The 18445-nt window shown below is 39.9% G+C and overlaps 1 protein-coding gene across 1 annotated transcript in view; it reads left to right on the top strand.

Annotated features, from left to right (window-relative positions):
- The window catches only part of DOCK4 (dedicator of cytokinesis 4), a 274676-nt gene that overhangs the window by 145164 nt on the left and 111067 nt on the right, over positions 1–18445 (top strand). Inside the window, 1 exon segment of the mRNA XM_065883569.1 lies at positions 8444–8636. Coding sequence (XP_065739641.1) covers positions 8444–8636 — 193 coding nt within the window.

Here is an 18445-nt window from a genome sequence, read left to right as displayed (position 1 = left end):
GAAGGCTTGGTCAGGTCTTGGTCCTACAGCCAAAATCAAGGTATTGGCTTTGATGGCTTATCTGGAGGCTCTGGGGAGGAATTCACTTTCTAGATCTTTCAGGCTTTTGACAGGCATCAGTTTCCTTGTGAGTGAGATTCCCATTTCCATGCTGGCTGTCACCCAGGGGTGGAAGGAGGATCTGGGTGCTCTCAGTTCCTGGAGGCCACTTGCATTCCTTGGTGTGTGGCCCCTCCATCCTCGAAGCCAGGCACAGTTTGTCAAATCCTTCTCATGCTTCAAATCTCTGAGATCCCCCACCATGAGCCAGAGAAAACTTCTGCATGGGAACAGCATCAGGGGACAAAGTTCATGGAGATCATCTTAGAACTCTGCCTACCGTGTCCAGAGCCAAGGTTACCCACTGGTCCTTAAAGATTCTTGCCTGAAAGACAAAAACCCAGTATCCTTGCTCCATTTTGCATTTTTTCCTTGTGAGCTACAACTCAGAGCAAATTCCGTCTCCTGGAGGTAGAATAGCCGTCCCAGCAATCCTTCAGGTTGGATCAATGGATGGCTGCTCTGTAGATCTGGCCATCCTGGTACTAGGACTTTCATTTAGTACTCCTGGCCTAAGCCCAGCCTGTTAATGACTCTGTCCTTAGGAGCCCTGCCCTGGGCAGGACTGAAGGCTTAGTCAGCTATATACAGTGGATCTTGGTTTCCCATTCCAAGGACAGGTCTCTACCTTGGAAACCCCAAGAAAAGAGGAATGGCAGAAGGAGTTGAGGCCCAAGACCCTGCCCCAAGTTCCTATTAATTATCTTTCTCTATTTGCCTTGGCTACCAAGAAGGTCAAAACAAAATCATGTTTTTATTTTTATTTTCAGTAAAAATCTTTAGCTTAGATAGCTATTACAGCTGTCTTTCTGCCCTCATCACAACGTCCTTGTTCCTTTATCCTTTTTAATAATTGTATCTTACACTGCAAGCACATTCAAATACCTTTTTGAAATAAAGAGGTATAAATAAAGAATTGATGGATAAATTAAGGGATTCCTGAGGAAAGTCAACTTAGGTGACTTTAGTGACCAGAAAGCCGGGCTCATTTTATTTTAATTTTTTTTATATTTCATCTGTATGACTCAGCTCTTTGCAGAGTGAAATGAAGGCTATATAAATATAGTCTTTACCAGGGAATATCAGGTTATTAATTTTAAGTACATTCAAGAAAATCTATAAATTTTAAGAGTCAAGGGGAAAACATAGCTCTTGACCCCAGCACCTTAAGCATTCTGATGGTTCTGGCATCAAAAACATCTTGGCTCTTCTACAATTTCTGCTGCTGCTATACAGGTAAATACCAAACTCCATGACTTTGAATTTAAGTCTGTGTTTGAATCATCAGCACTTGTAGACTTGAGCTACCTTCTCCTGGTGTCAGATCTCAATGGTAAACCCACCAGCCCTTGAATCTCATATTACAAAATGTGCCTCTTCCTTCACCAGGTGTTTGAGGCTGATCGACTTTTCCTTCCACTGCCCTCCTTTTGTGGAATTTTAAAAGGCTGAGTTTGTTTCGATGTACAATCCTAGCCCAGTTTTGTTTTTTTTTTTAATTTTTTTTTCAGAGACTTAATCATTGCTTTATTTGACTATTCTGAATTTCTGGTACATCACAAATGCAATGAATTTGTTTAAAAATTGATTATTCAATATTTTTAAAATATTTGTGATATAAAGTGGGGCTAAGTGTATTTTATTTTGTTTTCTTTATCTTTTTAACATCTTTACTGGAGTATAATTGCTTTACATTGTTGTGTGAGTTGCTGCTGTATAACAAAGTAAATCAGCTATATGTATACATATATCCCTGTATCCCCTCCCTCTTTCATCTCCCTCCCACCCTCCCTATCCCACCTCTCTAGGTGGTCACAAAGCACCAGGCTGATCTCCCTGTGCTATGCGGCTGCTTCCCATTAGCTATCTATTTTACATTTGGTAGTGTATATATGTCCATGCCATTCTCTCACTTCATCCCAGCTTACCCTTCCCTCTCCCCGTGTCCACAAGTCCATTCTCTACATCTGCATCTTTATTCCTGTCCTGCCCCTAGGTTCTTCAGAACCATTTTTTTTCTTTTAGATTCCATATATATGTTAGCATACAGTATTTGTTTTTCTCTTCCTGACTTACTTCACTCTTTGACAGACTCTAGGTCCATCCACCTCACTACAAATAACTCAATTTCATTTCTTTTTTTGGCTGAGTAATATTCCATTGTATATATGTGCCACATCTTCTTTACCCATTCATCTGTCGATGGACACTTAGGTTGCTTCCATGTCCTGGCTATTGTAAATAATGCTGAAATGAACATTGGGGTACATGACTCTTTTTGAATTATGGTTTTCTCAGGGTATATGCCCAGTAGTGAGATTGCTGGGTCATATGGTAGCTCTATTTTTAGTTTTTTAAGGAACCTCCATACTGTTCTCCATAGTGCTTGTATCAATTTACATTCCCACCAAGAGGGCAAGAGGGTTCCCTTTTCTCCACACCCTCTCCAGCATTTATTGTTTGTAGCTTTTTGATGATGGCCATTCTGACTGGTGTAAGGTGATAACTCATTTTAGTTTTGATTTGCATTTCTCTAATGATTAGTAATGTTGAGCATACCTTCACGTGTTTGTTGGCATTCTGTATATCTTCTTTGGAGAAATGTCTATTTAGATCGTCTGCCCATTTTTGGATTGGGTTGTTTGTTTTTTTGTTATTGAGCTGCATGAGCTGCTTGTATATTTTAGCGATTAATCCTTTGTCAGCTGCCTCGTTTGCAAATATTTTCTCCCATTCTAAGGGTGGTCTTTTCGTCTTGTTTATGATTTCCATTGCTGTGCAAAAGCTTTTAACTTTCAGTAGGTCCCATTTGTTTATTTTTGTTTTTATTTCCATTTCTCTAGGAGGTGGGCCCAAAAGGATCTTGCTGTGATTTATGTCATAGAGTGTTCTGCCTATATTTTCCTCTAAGAATTTTATATATAGTGTCTGACCTTACATTTAGGTCTTTAATCCATTTTGAGTTTATTATTGTGTATGGTGTTAGGGAGTGTTCTAATGTCATTCTTTTACATGTAGCTGTCCAGTTTTCCCAACACCACTTATTGAAGAGGCTATCTTTTCTCCATTGTATATTCTTGCTTCCTTTATCAAAGATAAGGTGACTATATGTGCGTGGGTTTATCTCTGGTCTTTCTATCTTGTTCCATTGATCTATATTGCTGTTTTTGTGCAACTACTATATGTCTTGATTACTGTAGCTTTGGAGTATAGTCTGAAGTCAGGGATCCTGATTCCTCCAGCTCCATTTTTCTTTCTCAAGATCACTTTGGCTATTCGGGGTCTTTTGTGTTTCCATACAAATTGTGAAGTTTTTTGTTCTAGTTCTGTGAAAAATGTCATTGGTAGTTTGACAGGCTTACATTGAATCTGTTGATTGCTTTGGGTAGTATAGTCATTTTCACAGTGTTTATTCTCCCTGTCCAAGAATATGGTATATCTCTCCATCTATTTGTATCATCTTTAATTTCTTTGATCAGTGTCTTATAGTTTTCTGCATACAGGTCTTTTGTCTCCTTAGGTAGGTTTAATCCTAGGTATTTTATTCATTTGTTGCAGTGGTAAATGGGAGTGTTTCCTTAATTTCTCTTTCAGATTTTTCATCATTAGTGTATAGGAGTGCAAGAGATTGCTGTGCATTTATTTTGTATCCTCCTACTTTACCAAATTCATTGATTAGCTCTAGTAGTTTTCTGATAGCATCTTTGGGATTCTCTATGTATAGTATCATGTCATCTGCAAACAGTGACAGTTTTACATCTTCTTTTCTGATTTGGATTCCTTTTATTTCTTTTCTCCTCTGATTGCTGTGATTAAAACTTCCAAAACTATGTTGAATAATAGTGGTGAGAGTCAGCAACCTTGTCTTGTTCCTGATAGTGGAAATGCTTTCAGTTTTTCACCATTGAGAATGATGTTGGCTGTGGGTTTGTCATATATGACCTTTATTTTGTTGAGATAAGTTCCTTCTATGCCTACTTTCTGGAGAGTTTTTATCATACATGGGTATTGAATTTTGTGGAAAGCTTTTTCTGCATCTATTGAGATGATCATATGGTTTTTATCCTTCATTTTAAGAGGGTGTATAACGTTGGTTGATTTGTGTATATTGAAGAATCCTTGCATTCCTGGGATAAACCCCACTTGATCATGGTGTATGATTCTTTTAATGTGCTGCTGGATTCTGTTTGCTAGTATTTTGTTGAGGATTTTTGCATCTCTGTTCATCAATGATATTGGCCTGTAGTTTTCCTTTTTTGTGACATCTTTGTCTGGTTTTGGTATCAGGGTGATGGTGGCCTCATGGAATGAGTTTGGGAGTATTCCTCCCTCTGCTATATTTTGGAAGAGTCTGAGAAGGATAGGTTTTATCTCTTCTCTAAATGTTTATTAGAATTCTCCTGTGAATCCATCAGGTCCGGGGCTTTTGTTTGTTGGAAGATTTTTTTTTGCGGTACGCGGGCCTCTCACTGTTGTGGCCTTTCCCGTTGTGGAGCACAGGCTCCGGATGCGCAGGCCCAGCAGCCATGGCTCACGGACACAGCTGCTCTGCAGCATGTGGGATCTTCCCGGACCGGGGCACGAACCTGTGTCCCCTGCATCGGCAGGCGGACTCTCAACCACTGCACCACCAGGGAAGCCCTGTTGGAAGATTTTTAATCACAGTTTCAGTTTCAGTGCTTGTGATTGGTCTGTTTATATTTTCTACTTCTTCCTGGTTCAGTCTCCAAAGGTTGTGCTTTTCTAAGAATTTGTCCATTTCTTCCAGGTTGTCCATTTTATTGGCATATAGTTGCTTGTAGTAATCTTTCATGATCCTTTGTATTTCTGCAGTGTCAGTTGTTACTTCTGCTTTTTCATTTCTAATTCTGTTGATTTGAGTCTTCTCCCTTTTTTCTTCATGGGTCTGACTAATGGTTTAGCAATGTCGTTTATCTTCTCAAAGAACCAGCTTTAATTTTATTGATCTTTGCTCATGTTTCCTTCATTTCTTTTCCATTTATTTCTGATCTCATCTTTATGATATCTTTCCTTCTGCTAACTTTGGGTTTTTTTGTTCTTCTTTTTCTAATTGCTTTAGGTGTAAGGTTAGGTTATTTGTTTGAGATGTTTCTTGAGGTAGGATTGTATCACTATAAACTTCCCTGTTAGAACTGCTTTTGCTGCATCCCATATGTTTTGGGCTGTTGTGTTTTCATTGTCATTTGTTTCTAGGTATTTTTAAATTTCTTCTTTTGTTTCTTCAGTGATCTCTTGGTTATTTAGTAGTGTATTGTTTAGCCTCCATCTGTTTGTATCCTCTACAGTTTTTTTTCCTGTAATTGATATCTGGTCTCATAGCACTGTGATCAGAAAAGATACTTGATATGATTTCAATTTTCTTAAATTTACCAAGGCTTGATTTGTGACCCAAGCTATGATCTATCCTGGAGAATGTTCCATGAACACTTGAGAAGAAAGTGTATTCTGTTGTTTTTGGAGGGAATGTCCTATATATATCAATTAAATCCATCTTGTTTAATGTATCATTTAAAGCTTGTGTTTCCTTCTTTATTTTCATTTTGGTTGATCTGTCCATTGGTGGAAGTGGGGTGTTAAAGTCCTGTACTATTATTGTGTTACTTTCGATTTCCCCTTTTATGACTGTTAGCATTTGCCTTATGTATTGAGGTGCTCCTATGTTGGGTACATAAATATTTACAATTGTTATATCTTCTTCTTGGATTGATTCTATTTTAAAGTCGATTTTGTCTGATATGAGAATTGCTACTCCAGGTTTCTTTTGATTTCCATTTGCACAGAATATCTTTTTCCATCCCCTCACTTTCAGTCTGTATGTATCCCTAGGACTGAAGTGGGTATCTTATAGACAGCATATGTACAGGTCTTGTTTTTGTATCCATTCAGCCAGTAGATGCCTTTTTGTTGGAGCATTTAATCCATTTACATTTAATGTAGTTATCGATATGTATGTTCCTATTACCATTTTTGTAATTGTTTTGGGTTTGTTATTATAGGTCTTTTCCTTCTCTTGTGTTTCCTGCCTAGAGAAGTTCCTTTAACATTTGTTGTAAAGCTGGTTTGGTGGTGCCGAATTCTCTTAGCTTTTGCCTGTCTGTAAAGATTTTAATTTCTCTGTCGAATCTGAATGAGATCCTTGCTGGGTAGAGTAATCTTGTTTGTAGGTTTTTCCCTTTCATCACTTTAAGTATGCCCTGCCACTCCCTTCTGGCATGCAGAGTTTCTGCTGAAAGATCAGCTGTTAACATTATGGGGATTCCCTTGTGTGTTATTTGTTGTTTTTCCCTTGCTGCTTTCAATATTTTTTCTTTGTATTTAATTTTTGATAGTTTGATTAGTATGTGTCTTGGTGTGTTTCTCCTTGGATTTATCCTGTATGGGACTCTGTACTTCCTGGACTTGATTGACTATTTCCTTTCCCATATTAGGGAAGTTTTCAACTATAATCTCTTCAAATATTTTCTCAGCCCCTTTCTTTTTCTCTTCTTCTTCTGGGACCCCTATAATTCAAATGTCGGTATGTTTAATGTTGTCCCAGAGGTCTCTGAGACTGTCCTCAATTCTTTTCATTCTTTTTTCTTTATTCTGCTCTGTGGTAGTTATTCCCAGTATTTAATCTTCCAGGTCACTTATCCATTCTTCTTCCTCAGTTTTTCTGCTATTGATTCCTTCTAGAGAATTTTTAATTTCATTTCCTTTGTTATCATTGTTTGTTTGCTGTTTAATTCTTCCAGGTCCTTGTTAAACATTTCTTGTATTTTCTCCATTCTATTTCCAAGATTCTGGATTATCTTTACTATCATTACTCTGAATTCTTTTTTAGGTAGACTGCCTATTTCCTCTTCATTTGTTTGGTCTGGTGGGTTTTTACCTTCCTCCTTCATCTGCTGTGGTTTTCTCTGTCTTCTCATTTTGCTTAACTTACTGTGTTTGGGGTCTCCTTTTCGCAGGCTTCAGGTTCATAGTTCCCGTTGTTTTTGGTGTCTGCCCTCAGTGGATAAGGTTGGTTCAATGGGTTGTGTAGGCTTCCTGGTGGAAGGGACTGGTGCCTTTGTTCTGGTGGATGAGGCTGGGTCTTGTCTTTCTGGTGGGCAGGACCGCATTCAGTGATGTGTTTTGGGGTGTCTGTGAACTTATGATTTTAGGCAGCCTCTCTGCTAATGGGTGGTGTTGCATTCCTGTCTTGCTAGTTGTTTGGCATGGGCTGTCCAGCAGTGGAGTTTGCTGGTCGTTGAGTGGAGCTGGGTCTTAGCATTGAGACAGACATCTCTGGGAGTGCTTTTGCTGATTGATATTATGTGGGGCTGGGAGATCTCTGGTGGTCCAATGTCCTGAACTCAGCTCTTCCACCTCAGAGGCTCAGGTCTGACACCCAGCCGGAGCACCAAGACCCTGTCAGCCACACAGCCAGGTTCATGGGGAGTTTCTTGCCTTTTGGGAAGCCTGAGGTCTTCTGCCAACATTCAGTAGGTGTTCTTTAGGAGTTGTTCCACATGTAAATGTATTTTTCATGTGTTTGTGGGGAAGAAAGTGATCTCCTTGTCTTACTCCTCTTCCATGTGGAAGGTCCTCTCCTAGCCCAGTTTTTAAAGTATGCTCCTCAGGGTTTTATGTTAGCATCTTTTTTTTTCCCCTTAGAATATAATTATCAGGTTTCTTATGTAAAGAATACAGACAGTTCTGGGTTTTCAGTATATCTTGAAGAAACCTAAGGAGTTGTTCTAATGATCTTGTTGTTTTGCAGGTGATGAGACTGAAACCTACAGGGTTAAAAAGATTTGTCCAAGGTCAGAGTTTATTAGAAGCCAAACTAGTCCTGCATATAATATAGGTCTTCTGATGTCCTATGTTTTTTTCTTTAATCATAAATTGAGTGCTTTAGAGAATTAATGTGTTTGGCTTCTTAAAAGTAAATGAGATTTAAATGAGCACTTCAGAAAGCTTCTCCAAAAAGAATGAAACATAAAATTACAATCCAGGTCTTAGTTGAGCATTCTTTCCATTTGATCATGCTGCATTCTGCTGATTCTCTGGGCATATTGTCCATCATCTTGCTAATGTCAGTAGTTTTACAGAATTTCCCAGTTTTTACTATGTTGTACCTTTGCATATTTTGAAAAGTTGCTCTATTTTGGTACACTTTTTTTCTTTTCTAAATTTTGCCTTTTAACCTTTTTAGTCTTTCTAGGTTCAGTACCAGAAACATTTTACATTCATTTTTCTAGCATTCAAAAATATTTGTCACGATCTTAAACTCACTGACGTTTTATAGCTGATTTCTCAGGTCATATCTGGGAATTGATTTAAATTTCATCTCTTTAAGGCTGTGTTTCTGAGCTCCTTCCCAGCTGTGTACTCGGAGCTGTTGAAGCTCTTTGATGTCCGGGAAGTGGCCAACTTGGTACAGGACACCCTGGGCAGTCTGCCGACCATTGTGCACGTGGATGACGCCCTGCAAGCTGTTAAACTGCAGTGCATCGGCAAAACCGTGGAAAGCCAGCTGTATACAAACCCAGGTAAGGTGCTGGGTCTCTTGGATGAAACAGTGTCTCTAGAAAGCCATTATTTACATTTTGTCCTTATAGGTCAGCAGAAGCAATTAAAAAGAGAAACTAAAAACTTTCTCAAAAGCATTATTTATTTGGATGGTAGAATAAGTTTATTAAATAGTCAGATACAAAAGTATGGCTCTTCAAACTTTATTTCTAGAAAGAATGAAAACTCTAATGATTAAATTATTAATTCTATTCATAACAAGTTGTAGTGTAGGGCATGCTTTTTTTCCTTGCTCTAGATATTTTTTTTAACATTCAACAAAATTTAACATTTTTCTTTCAGAGATGCTTACAGGGACCTGCTATTATCTTTGTTTATTTGTCTCTTTTGTCCTTAAAAGTTTTCCATCAATTTGTGTTCTGAAACTGGGTGAAAGTTTCAGTGTATTGTCATTTTTTATTTTATCCTAATAGCAAGTGAGTAATTACTAAATTGATTTTGTCATAATATCTATTATTAAATCCCATTGCCTCTTGTTTCTTCTGATTTTTTTTCTGAAAAAAATAATAAAATACCAGTCTCATTTTAAAGTTTAAGAAGTTTCTGTCATTATCACTGAATCAAAAACTTTTAGAAATTCTTCTGAGAATTATGTTTTCACATGAATGCAGATATGTGTGTGTAGTGCAGTATTTTTGAAATGGTGTTTAAAATATATTTAATAAAGCTTTTTTACATTATTTTATTGTAAAACATTTTAAACATACAAAGAAGAATAGAGCATAATATGAGTAAATCTCAGCAATATCAGATATTTGCTCTAGGTCTTTTAAGAGATTTGTCATTATAGAAATATTCAGGCCCTCTTGTATATATTCGCTCCCTTCATAGAAGTTTCCACTATCAGAGATTCCATTTCTATTTTCTATGCCTTTATTCTGTAGCTATAAAAACATATTTTTTTAACCTCTTGAAAATATTTTCATCTTTTAGTCTTTATATGATGACATTATGTTGAATGTCATTAAGTAGAGTGCTTCTTTTTGACTAATATTACACTTTTATATTTATCCATGCTATTAGATATAGCTGTAGTTCTTTTTTACTCTTGTATAGTATTCCACTGAGTGTGTGTGTGTGTGTGTGTGTGTGTGTATAATGGTTAATTTATTTTTTGTCCCGTTGATAGACTGTTAGTATGTTTCTGATTTTTTTTTCTGAAGTAAACAATGCTTGAATCAACATGAAAGAAAGTTCAACCTTCTGATTTTTCCACATAAAAACACATCTCATCCTGGAAAAGAGATGTTTCTCATGGTAGTTTTCAAACTCTATCCCTGAGAGCCCTAGAGGTTCTGCTTCAGTGGTTGGGGCTTCCTCCAGGGTTAAGAAAAGGTGGTGTGAAGTGGAAGGGGTTAAGGTCCAGACCAGGCATCCCAATTTGACTAGACTTTCAATTTTTTTTTACCAAACTGAGAAGAGTTCATTCCTCTCTCAGAAGAATAGATGATTTTTACCATATTTCTCCCTCACAGGCCAGATAATTCTTTGTTAGGTTAAAATTTGACACCAAAAGAGCAACACAGGTAATGAAAACTGTTTTCAAATATAAGGAAATTATTTGGGGGGGTTGTGTTCATTAATTGCCCCTAGGAGATGTGTTTTGTCTGTGGGCTCAGTTTCTTATTGATTACTGATGCTCAGGAGGTGGTAGAGAAATCAGAACTTAGGAGAAACAAAAAGTAGCTACTACAAGCCAGAAGAAAAGATACCAGCTCTCTGTGGGAGGTGATGAGATTATTTAGGTGGCCAGGATAGAGGGACTCAAGAGACCAAGGATGTGTGGACCCTGGAGGGTCTGTGCTTGTGATCTAGAGGAGAGGCTCAGAGCCAGTGCTGGGATTTAGTGATGGTGACACTGGTGTGGAGGAGGAGGGGGAGGTGAGGGAACCTGCCTCTAATGATATGTGGGACAGTCACCATGGAGGATAATTATGGGGAAGCATAAACTTTTGGGAAGCAAAGCAGCTCCCGATCAATGGAACACTTAGAAGCATGTGCAGATGTTAGTAAGAGGGTCGACTTCTGTCAGTGCCCCAGGAAGATAGAATTAGCTTGCCGTTTAGTGACTCACTACTGAGGAAAATAGACTGTCGTCATGTATAAATGGCAGAGCGCATCTGGAAGGAGGCCATCTTCATGGAGAAAAACAGCAGGCATTTCTGAGAGCCTTCCAAGGCTCAAACTACCCTCTATTTAAATCACATGGGACCCAGCAATAGTGTTAGCAAACCTAGAAAGTACTTCTAGTGACTCTGAAATTCTAAGTCAGAAACTGTGGACTTGGGGGATAGATGGAGCACATCTGTGTAGTCCGATTGAAAGATGAGATACTGGAGGCAAAGATGTGCAGTGCAAATCATTGGCTCCTTAGACCGTGTCAAAGAACCAGGTAGGAGGTCTTGGCTGGTGGTTAAGAGGAGAGTGTGAACCCTACAAGGGCCATAGCAAATCTCACAAAAATAAGCAGATTCTGTCTAATTGGAAGAAGAAGAGGGACAATATAAAACTGTAACTAAGGGCATTGTGTGGGTGCAGAGAACCATAGTAAGAGAGGCTCTGGTAGAGAACAACAGGTAAAGGGATTAAGTCTAATACATTTGACCTCTACTTAAATTAAAAAAAAAAAAAGTACACACACTTCTTAAAACAAGGAAAGGAGTTTTTATAAAGGGAGTTTGGAATTTGGTTGCCCCAGTTTTGTCTTATTTCCCCCAAAATACCTATAACCAAATGACAGAGAATGGGTAAATATTGCCTAAGAAGCATAACCAAAAAAAGAATAGCATCACCAAAATATGGTGAAATGAGACTCATGTTTTACATATAGTTTTGGCCTCTTAGTTTCCTATTGATGCTACAACAACTACCACAAACTTAGTGGATTAATGTAACTCAAATTTCTTATGTTACATGTCTGTAGGGCAGAAGTCCAAAATGCTTCTCACTGGGCTAAAATCAGCGTGTCAACAGAGTGACGTTCCTTTGTATAGTGTCTAGAGGACAATTCATCTTCTTGCCTTTTACAGCTTCTAGAGGCCACCTGCATTCCTTGGTTTGTGGCCACCTCCTTCATCTTTAAAGCCAGCAGTGTAGCGTCTTCACATCTCCCTCTGACTCTGTCTAGCTGCTTTCACTTGTAAGGACCCCTATGTTTACATGGTGCCCACCTGGATAATCTCCCTATCTCTACATCCTTAATTTAATCATTTCTGCAAAATCTCTTTCATCTAACATATTCTTTTCACATAACATATTCACAGGTTCTGAGAATTAAGATGTAGGTATCTTTGGGGGCAACTGTTTATTCTGCCTACTACATATGGGTAAAACAAACAGTTCAGAAGCAGTGTGATGGCGTAGAAGGTCAAAAACACTCAGAAGTCTATGAATTTTATTTACTTATTGAAAGTAAAATAAATGGAACACAAAGTGCTGCATTCATGTAAGTATACACATCTTGGCCAGATGCAAGTTACAAATGACACTTTTCTGATTAAAATTATAAATCTGAACAGGGCAAAATAAAGTAGGGATAAGTATGTTACAGGGTATCAACTGGCTATGTATTCAGCTGAAGACAAAGTACTTAATTCTTGACTGCCGTAATGACAGTTCCATTTCTCAGGACATGGTGTATGGCAAAGATAATTGCTACTCTGAGCTGAATTCTGATTAGCAAAGATGAACTGGTTAGTGATAGAGAAGTGAGAAGAATCTGAGAAAGTGACCTCATTTTCTGGGGGTTCATATTAGCTAGAAAGGAATGTGGAGCACAATTGACCCACACTTTAAGAAAATAAATTTCAAAACATTTTGGAGAACAAAACTGTAGATGTTACAAGCCCCTAGGAAAGAGAGAAAGTTCTGAAAGTTGGCTTAGTACTAGAATCCTATATTAGGGTTCTGCAGAGAAGCAGACCCAATAGTGTATGTTTGTGTGCGTGTGTGTATGTGTGTGTAAGGAGATTTATTATAAGGCATTGCCCCATGTGCTTATGGAGGCTGAGAAGTTCCAAGGTCTGCAGTTGGCAAGCTGGAGACTCAAGAAAGCAGATGGTGTCATTCCAGTCTGAGTCCCAAGGCCTGAAAACCAGGAGAGGTGATTGTATAAATTCCAGTCTAAATCTGAAAGCAGGAGAGGATGGACTTCTTAGCTGAATGACAGGCAGGGAGAGTAAACCCTCCCTTACTCCACCTTTTCTTGTATGCAGGGCTTCAACGGATTAGATGAGGCCCACCCACATTGGGGAGGACAATCTGCTTTACTTTGTCTACCAAATCACATGTTATTCTCATCCAGAAACACTCACACAGACACACCCAAGATAATGTTTAACCAAATATCTGGGCTCTCATGGCACAGTCAAATTGACATATAAAAGTAACCATTACAAATCCCAAGGAGAAAAAAAGTGGAGGAGACACACAAAGGAAGCAGCATGGTTGCAGAATACCTGTAGTTGAGCTTAGATTAGAAATTAATACATACAGAATACAAGGTCAGCACCACAAAAGGGAATGAAAAAAGCGATAGGAAGGTTCAAGCCATCTTGAGTTAAGGGCCAAGGGGCAGCCTCAGGGCTGGAGGCATTCCACAGCCAGGCAGGACTGAGTCAACCCCTTTGAGCTGTACCCTCAAGGTGAGAGTCTAGGGCATCTGGCCAGACCTGAAAGACTTAGCTCAGATTTAGAATTTAAGCAGGTTGTTATTTGATGTCTAAATCATGTGGGGTCCAGTCAGACGTACTTAAGGTATAAAAGTTGAACAACTGACTTTTCCCTTTTTCCCCACAATTCTATTCTTCCTGTTTTTTGAAGACCAGGAAAAGGTCTCAATGATGTTGGAGAAGACAGCTTTAGCAATGGCAAAAAGAGTAGATTTGAAGTATAGAGGTTGGGGCAGGGAAGTGTGGAGAGCGGGAGCAGAGGGATGGTTTAAGCAATGGGGGTGAGAGGGCAGGTGCTGAGTCTTCTCAGACAGCAAGGTCAGGCTCTGGGGGACTGTGGTTTTGCATCAGATTTGCACTGGGCTCCATTGCTTGTCACTTGAATTGTTCAGCAGAGGTCTGTAGTCATTGCTGAGCTATTTGCTTGCTAAGAAAAAGTCATATACATTTCTGCTTTGGGATAATTGAGCAGTTTATCAGGCAAACCTCAGCGCAGATAATAGAGGTGAGCATAAGTGCACTGAGTGTGTAATGACGAGAAACATGACAGTGCTACTTTCTTTTCCTACAAAGAAAAGAAAGCTTTCTTAAGAAAGCATCCAAAAGTCTTTTTTTTTTTTTTCCTTTTCACCAGAAACTCCTCGGTCCCTGTTAGCTCTTTTGTGGATTTGATACAAGGCTGCAATGAAAGTAAAGGAGAGAGGGAGGAAGGTGGACTATTAGGCTATTTTTACAGTTTATTCTGGGAATGAATGCCTCCACCTCCCCATTCCACCTCCCATTTTAAGCCATAATATAAAGGAAGGATGTGTGATGGTTTATCTATTAATTTGACAACTTTAAGAGGGAGATATTACTACAGTTGACGGGTGCCTGGTAGCCTTTATTTCTTAGAACTATAGTTAAAGCATAATTGAGTATTGACTTCTCTGGCACTGCAAGTGATTAAATTTCTTTCACTTTTGAAAATGCCATTTGCTTAAAGCTTTTCTATTAGCCAGAGCTTGCACTGTAGTAGATGCGCCTTATAAAGATGAGCAGAGTTGCATGAATAAGGGCTGCTCTTTTTCCCTAGAAGTGGAATGATAATGCAGGACCACTGGAAGAAGTGTAAAGACCTTAGTTTTTTTAATGTAGATTTCATGTTGGTTAGCCAATATAAAAATAGGGTTTTTTTTGTTTTTTCCTTTAAAAATCCCCTGAGACCTCAAGAAAGTCTTTGTTAAAATATCCTTAGTGTTTTGCCCCCTCTAGTCTCAATTCCTTCATCCACTCCCTGCTCGCTGCCCTTATCTGTGTTTTCCCCCAGGTCCCCTTGCTCAAAGTGGAAAAACTTAGGAGCGAATGCCTTTCTGGGTGGCCTCCACCATCAGGGAGCTCTGAAAGCACTTGCTGAGAGTTTCATAGTTTTCATAGTTGTTCAATCTCTATACTTGGCTTTTATTAAAGATTTGCACACATAAAATTTTTAAGGTGTATATATTAGTTAAAACCATGTTAAAGTGTAGGTTCTTAAAGAAGTACTTAGAAAGGGGCTTCTTTGGAAAAGAATTTCCATATCTTTCCCTAGAAGAGAAAAAGATAAAATTAGGAGTTTTAGGTAATGCGCCACTCTGAACATAGAACTTAAGGTGAAAAATATGCATCACCCAAATCGTAGCCAGCCCTAAGTTTTATCTGTGGCGTTTGAAAATAAAGGTAAATGTACATATTTTGGGCTACTCACCATCCAATTTCAACTTTGTTCTCTGACCTTGTTTCTGATCTCCTCAATACTGATTGAGCAAGCACGTTTCTGGAGAAAGGGGGAACCCCTATCTTTTCATTTCTTCTCTGTCACTCAATCACATATGCACAGATTTCCGGGGGGTGGGAGAGTAGAGCCGGGATGTGTGTCTTGTTTCCAATGCCACAAGCACAAGCTGCTGTGGTTTGCGTTGAAGTATGGTGTTAGGAATAGCTGCTTTCTCCTGGGCGCCCAGGGCGAGTGCCAGCCCGTGCAGTTACTGCAAACTGGACTGTGATAATGTGGTGTGCAACCTACTTACTTCCCATTTAAGCTGGGTTAAAACACGAACACAGAAATGTCAGGTCCATTTCAGTTGCCTGTCAGATCCAGTAGAACTCATGGTGTAGCTCATTCATTCATTCAACAAATGTTTATTGTGAGCAGACCCCATTCCAGGTATTAGGTTACAAGTAATGTAGCAAACTACAATACAGTCTATGTGGCAACACTCTCCACCTAGAGACCTCAGAGTCGTTCCTGAAGCCCTCTTCTCCCTTTGCCCTTCGTCTCCACCTACCACCACCACTGCTCTTGGGCCTCCACAGCGTCTCGCATGCCCAGCCATTTCTCCCCTCCCCAGCTCCCACCTCTCCATACAGACTGCCGCCTGCTCTGACCTGCCTCAGTGGTTTCTATACTTTTTCCCCATATCTCCTTTCTCCTGTCCATCTGTGTAGCCATAGTTCCCTTTCAGAAACTCATACACTCCAGGCCTTGTGATCTGGCCCGGCCCACCTGCCTGGTCCCATCTCCATATTTCTTCACTCTGCTTGGAACCCACTTTCTCCTCTTCCTTTCTGAACCTAGTTGACCCCCATGCACCCTTCAGGGCTCAGTTGAACTCTCATTTCTCCAGAAATCTTCTATCTGCCTCGCCCACCTCATTATTACTCTCATTCTTTGGCTTTTTACTTCTTGGATAACCTAACACATCTGTAATAACTAAAGAATTGGTGATTTAGTTGTTTAATGTCCGTCTCCTACCCTTATCCCAGAAGGAAAGCCTCAGAGAGCAGGGGCTATATTTATCTTGATGACAGTTCTATCTTAGCTTCTGTAACAGTACCTAGTACATAATAGTTGCTTGATAAACGTTTCGTGAATACTAGGTACTGGGCCATGGCTAGGGATCAGGATGGAGCAGTGATAGCTATTGAATTAAAGAAGGAAAGTTTTATTACAAAAGCAACTTTTGAGCTAAGGTTAAGCATGAACATGACAACAGAACAGTGTTCAGTGCTGGAGTCCCAGACCAGGAGCAGAGCACAGTTGACAAAAGTAAAAAGTACACCTAAGGCCAGACCTCCTTGTGCTGGTAGCCCTGTGGCAGGCATTAAAAGAAATACGAGACTTCTAACCTCACTCCCAAAAGAGATCAAGAAATCACTAAGAGAAGACAGGCGAACACAGATAAAGGTACTTTCCCACTGATGGATACTTTGCATTCCTTCAGATTTTGCTTTAGGTGCGGGGTGTGGGAGGGGATTGAATCCACTGGGTAAGAATCACACAGAGAGATCATCCTTAGCCCTGTATTTTGTTTTCTTCTGTGATCCTGACTTTGTCTGCCTGGCATGTAGCCCCTAAGTCATCTGTGATCCTTTCCATTCTGAATGTTGTCTGTCCTCTAATGTCTGAAGGGCTTGTTTGCAGGTTCTGTTGCTATCTGTAACATTGGCAGTTCAATTCCTGGTGGCTTTGATGACAAAGACCTAACCCAGCTCTGATTTCAGGGCTTCCTGTGCGGCTGGTGCTTCCCTGCAGCCAGCAGCTCTGCTACATGCAAAGCTGTGCCACAGCTGGACCTCTTGCCCACCTGGTTTACCATCTCCCCGTCCTGAGGCTGCCACAGAGCAGCTGCTTAGGTGTCCTTGCTGATGTCCAGCCCACGCTGGGGCAGTTTGTGGAGAGTGGCCAGCAACCCTGCATGCCACCACAGGACTCACAGACCTCACTCCCGTGGGGACAGATGGCTACAGGGATTGTTGTCTAAAGCTTTGTTGATAGAGGAGGCAAAGATGACGACTTTCCTCGAAATCAACCACAAGGAGGAAATTCATCAGCATTTTTTAGCTGCTTCTCCTCCTTCCCAGCCCCACGCCCACTGGAAATTGCTATCAGGAGCTGGCTTTATCCACTCAAGTGTGTACAGGCAAAACAGAAAGTGAGACACGATACAGTGAGCTTTATATGAGATACATAATATGAGTGTTTTGACCCTTTCAAGGATAGAAGCTGTATAACGGATACTGTTGTTAAATGTTTAGGAAGTTAGTGTTTGTTCAACTATGGGTTTCCTTTTTTCTTTTTTTAATTAATTAATTAATTTTGGGGGGCTGCATTGGGTCTTCGTTGCTGCACTCGGGCTTTCTCTAGTTGCAGCGAGCCGGGGCTACTCTTCAATGTAGTGTGCTGGCTTCTCATTGTGGTGGCTTCTCTTGTTGTGGAGCACGGGCTCTAAGAACATGGGCTCATTAGTTGTGGCACACGGGCTTAGGCACTCCGTGGCATGTGGGATCTTCCCAGACCAGGGCTCAAACCCGTGTCCCCTGCACTGGCAGGCGGATTCTTAACCACTGCTCCACCAGGGAATTCCCTTCTATTTCCTTTGAGCCTTCTTGATGAATCCAGGTATTTTCTTTTAAAGGTAAGCGTTAGCATTTTAACCGGTCAGCTGGTTTGGCATTTACCCATCCATTCTATCCTGTACATTGGCTGATACTGCCCTACTAATGGAGAAGCAGCAAATCTACACACCACACATGAATTATTTGTCTACCTTACTTACTTTTTTGGCAGTAGAGATTTTCTTAACAGTTGGCTGCAAATTGAATTTTTAGAAATCAAATCCCACTGGCTGCAAGAACATATCAGATAAGCTTTATCTTCCTTTCTAATTAAGCATCACTAGACAGTGACTCCTGTCATTTAAGCTTTCAGTTTCCTTTTCTTGGTTCTTTTTCTCAAGTAATTGATTTGTAAATAAGTATTTAAGTTCCCCGGTCACGCTTCCTGTTGAAAGGAAGCCTGCAATGAATTATTTTACAAGTTTGGGTTTTAATACTCTGTGTTCCTTTTCTTAAAGTGAAGTGTGCCTGTGCCTTATGTGGTTTGTTTTGATGGTGAACCTAAGGCCATACCTCCTTGTGCTGGTAGCCTGGTGGCAGGTGTTAAAAGAAATATGAGACTTCTAACCTCACTCCAAAAAGAAATAAAGAAGACAGTAAGAGAAGTCAGGCAAACGCTGCTGAAGGCCCTTTCCGAATCGTGAACACTTTGTTTGCATTTCTTACGATTTTTATTAGGATAC

This window comes from Phocoena phocoena, chromosome 9 (assembly GCF_963924675.1).
Source record: "Phocoena phocoena chromosome 9, mPhoPho1.1, whole genome shotgun sequence".
Classification (NCBI taxonomy): domain Eukaryota; kingdom Metazoa; phylum Chordata; class Mammalia; order Artiodactyla; family Phocoenidae; genus Phocoena; species Phocoena phocoena.
The sequence above is the reverse complement of the archived record's forward strand: the minus strand, read 5'-3'. Positions and strand labels throughout refer to the sequence as shown.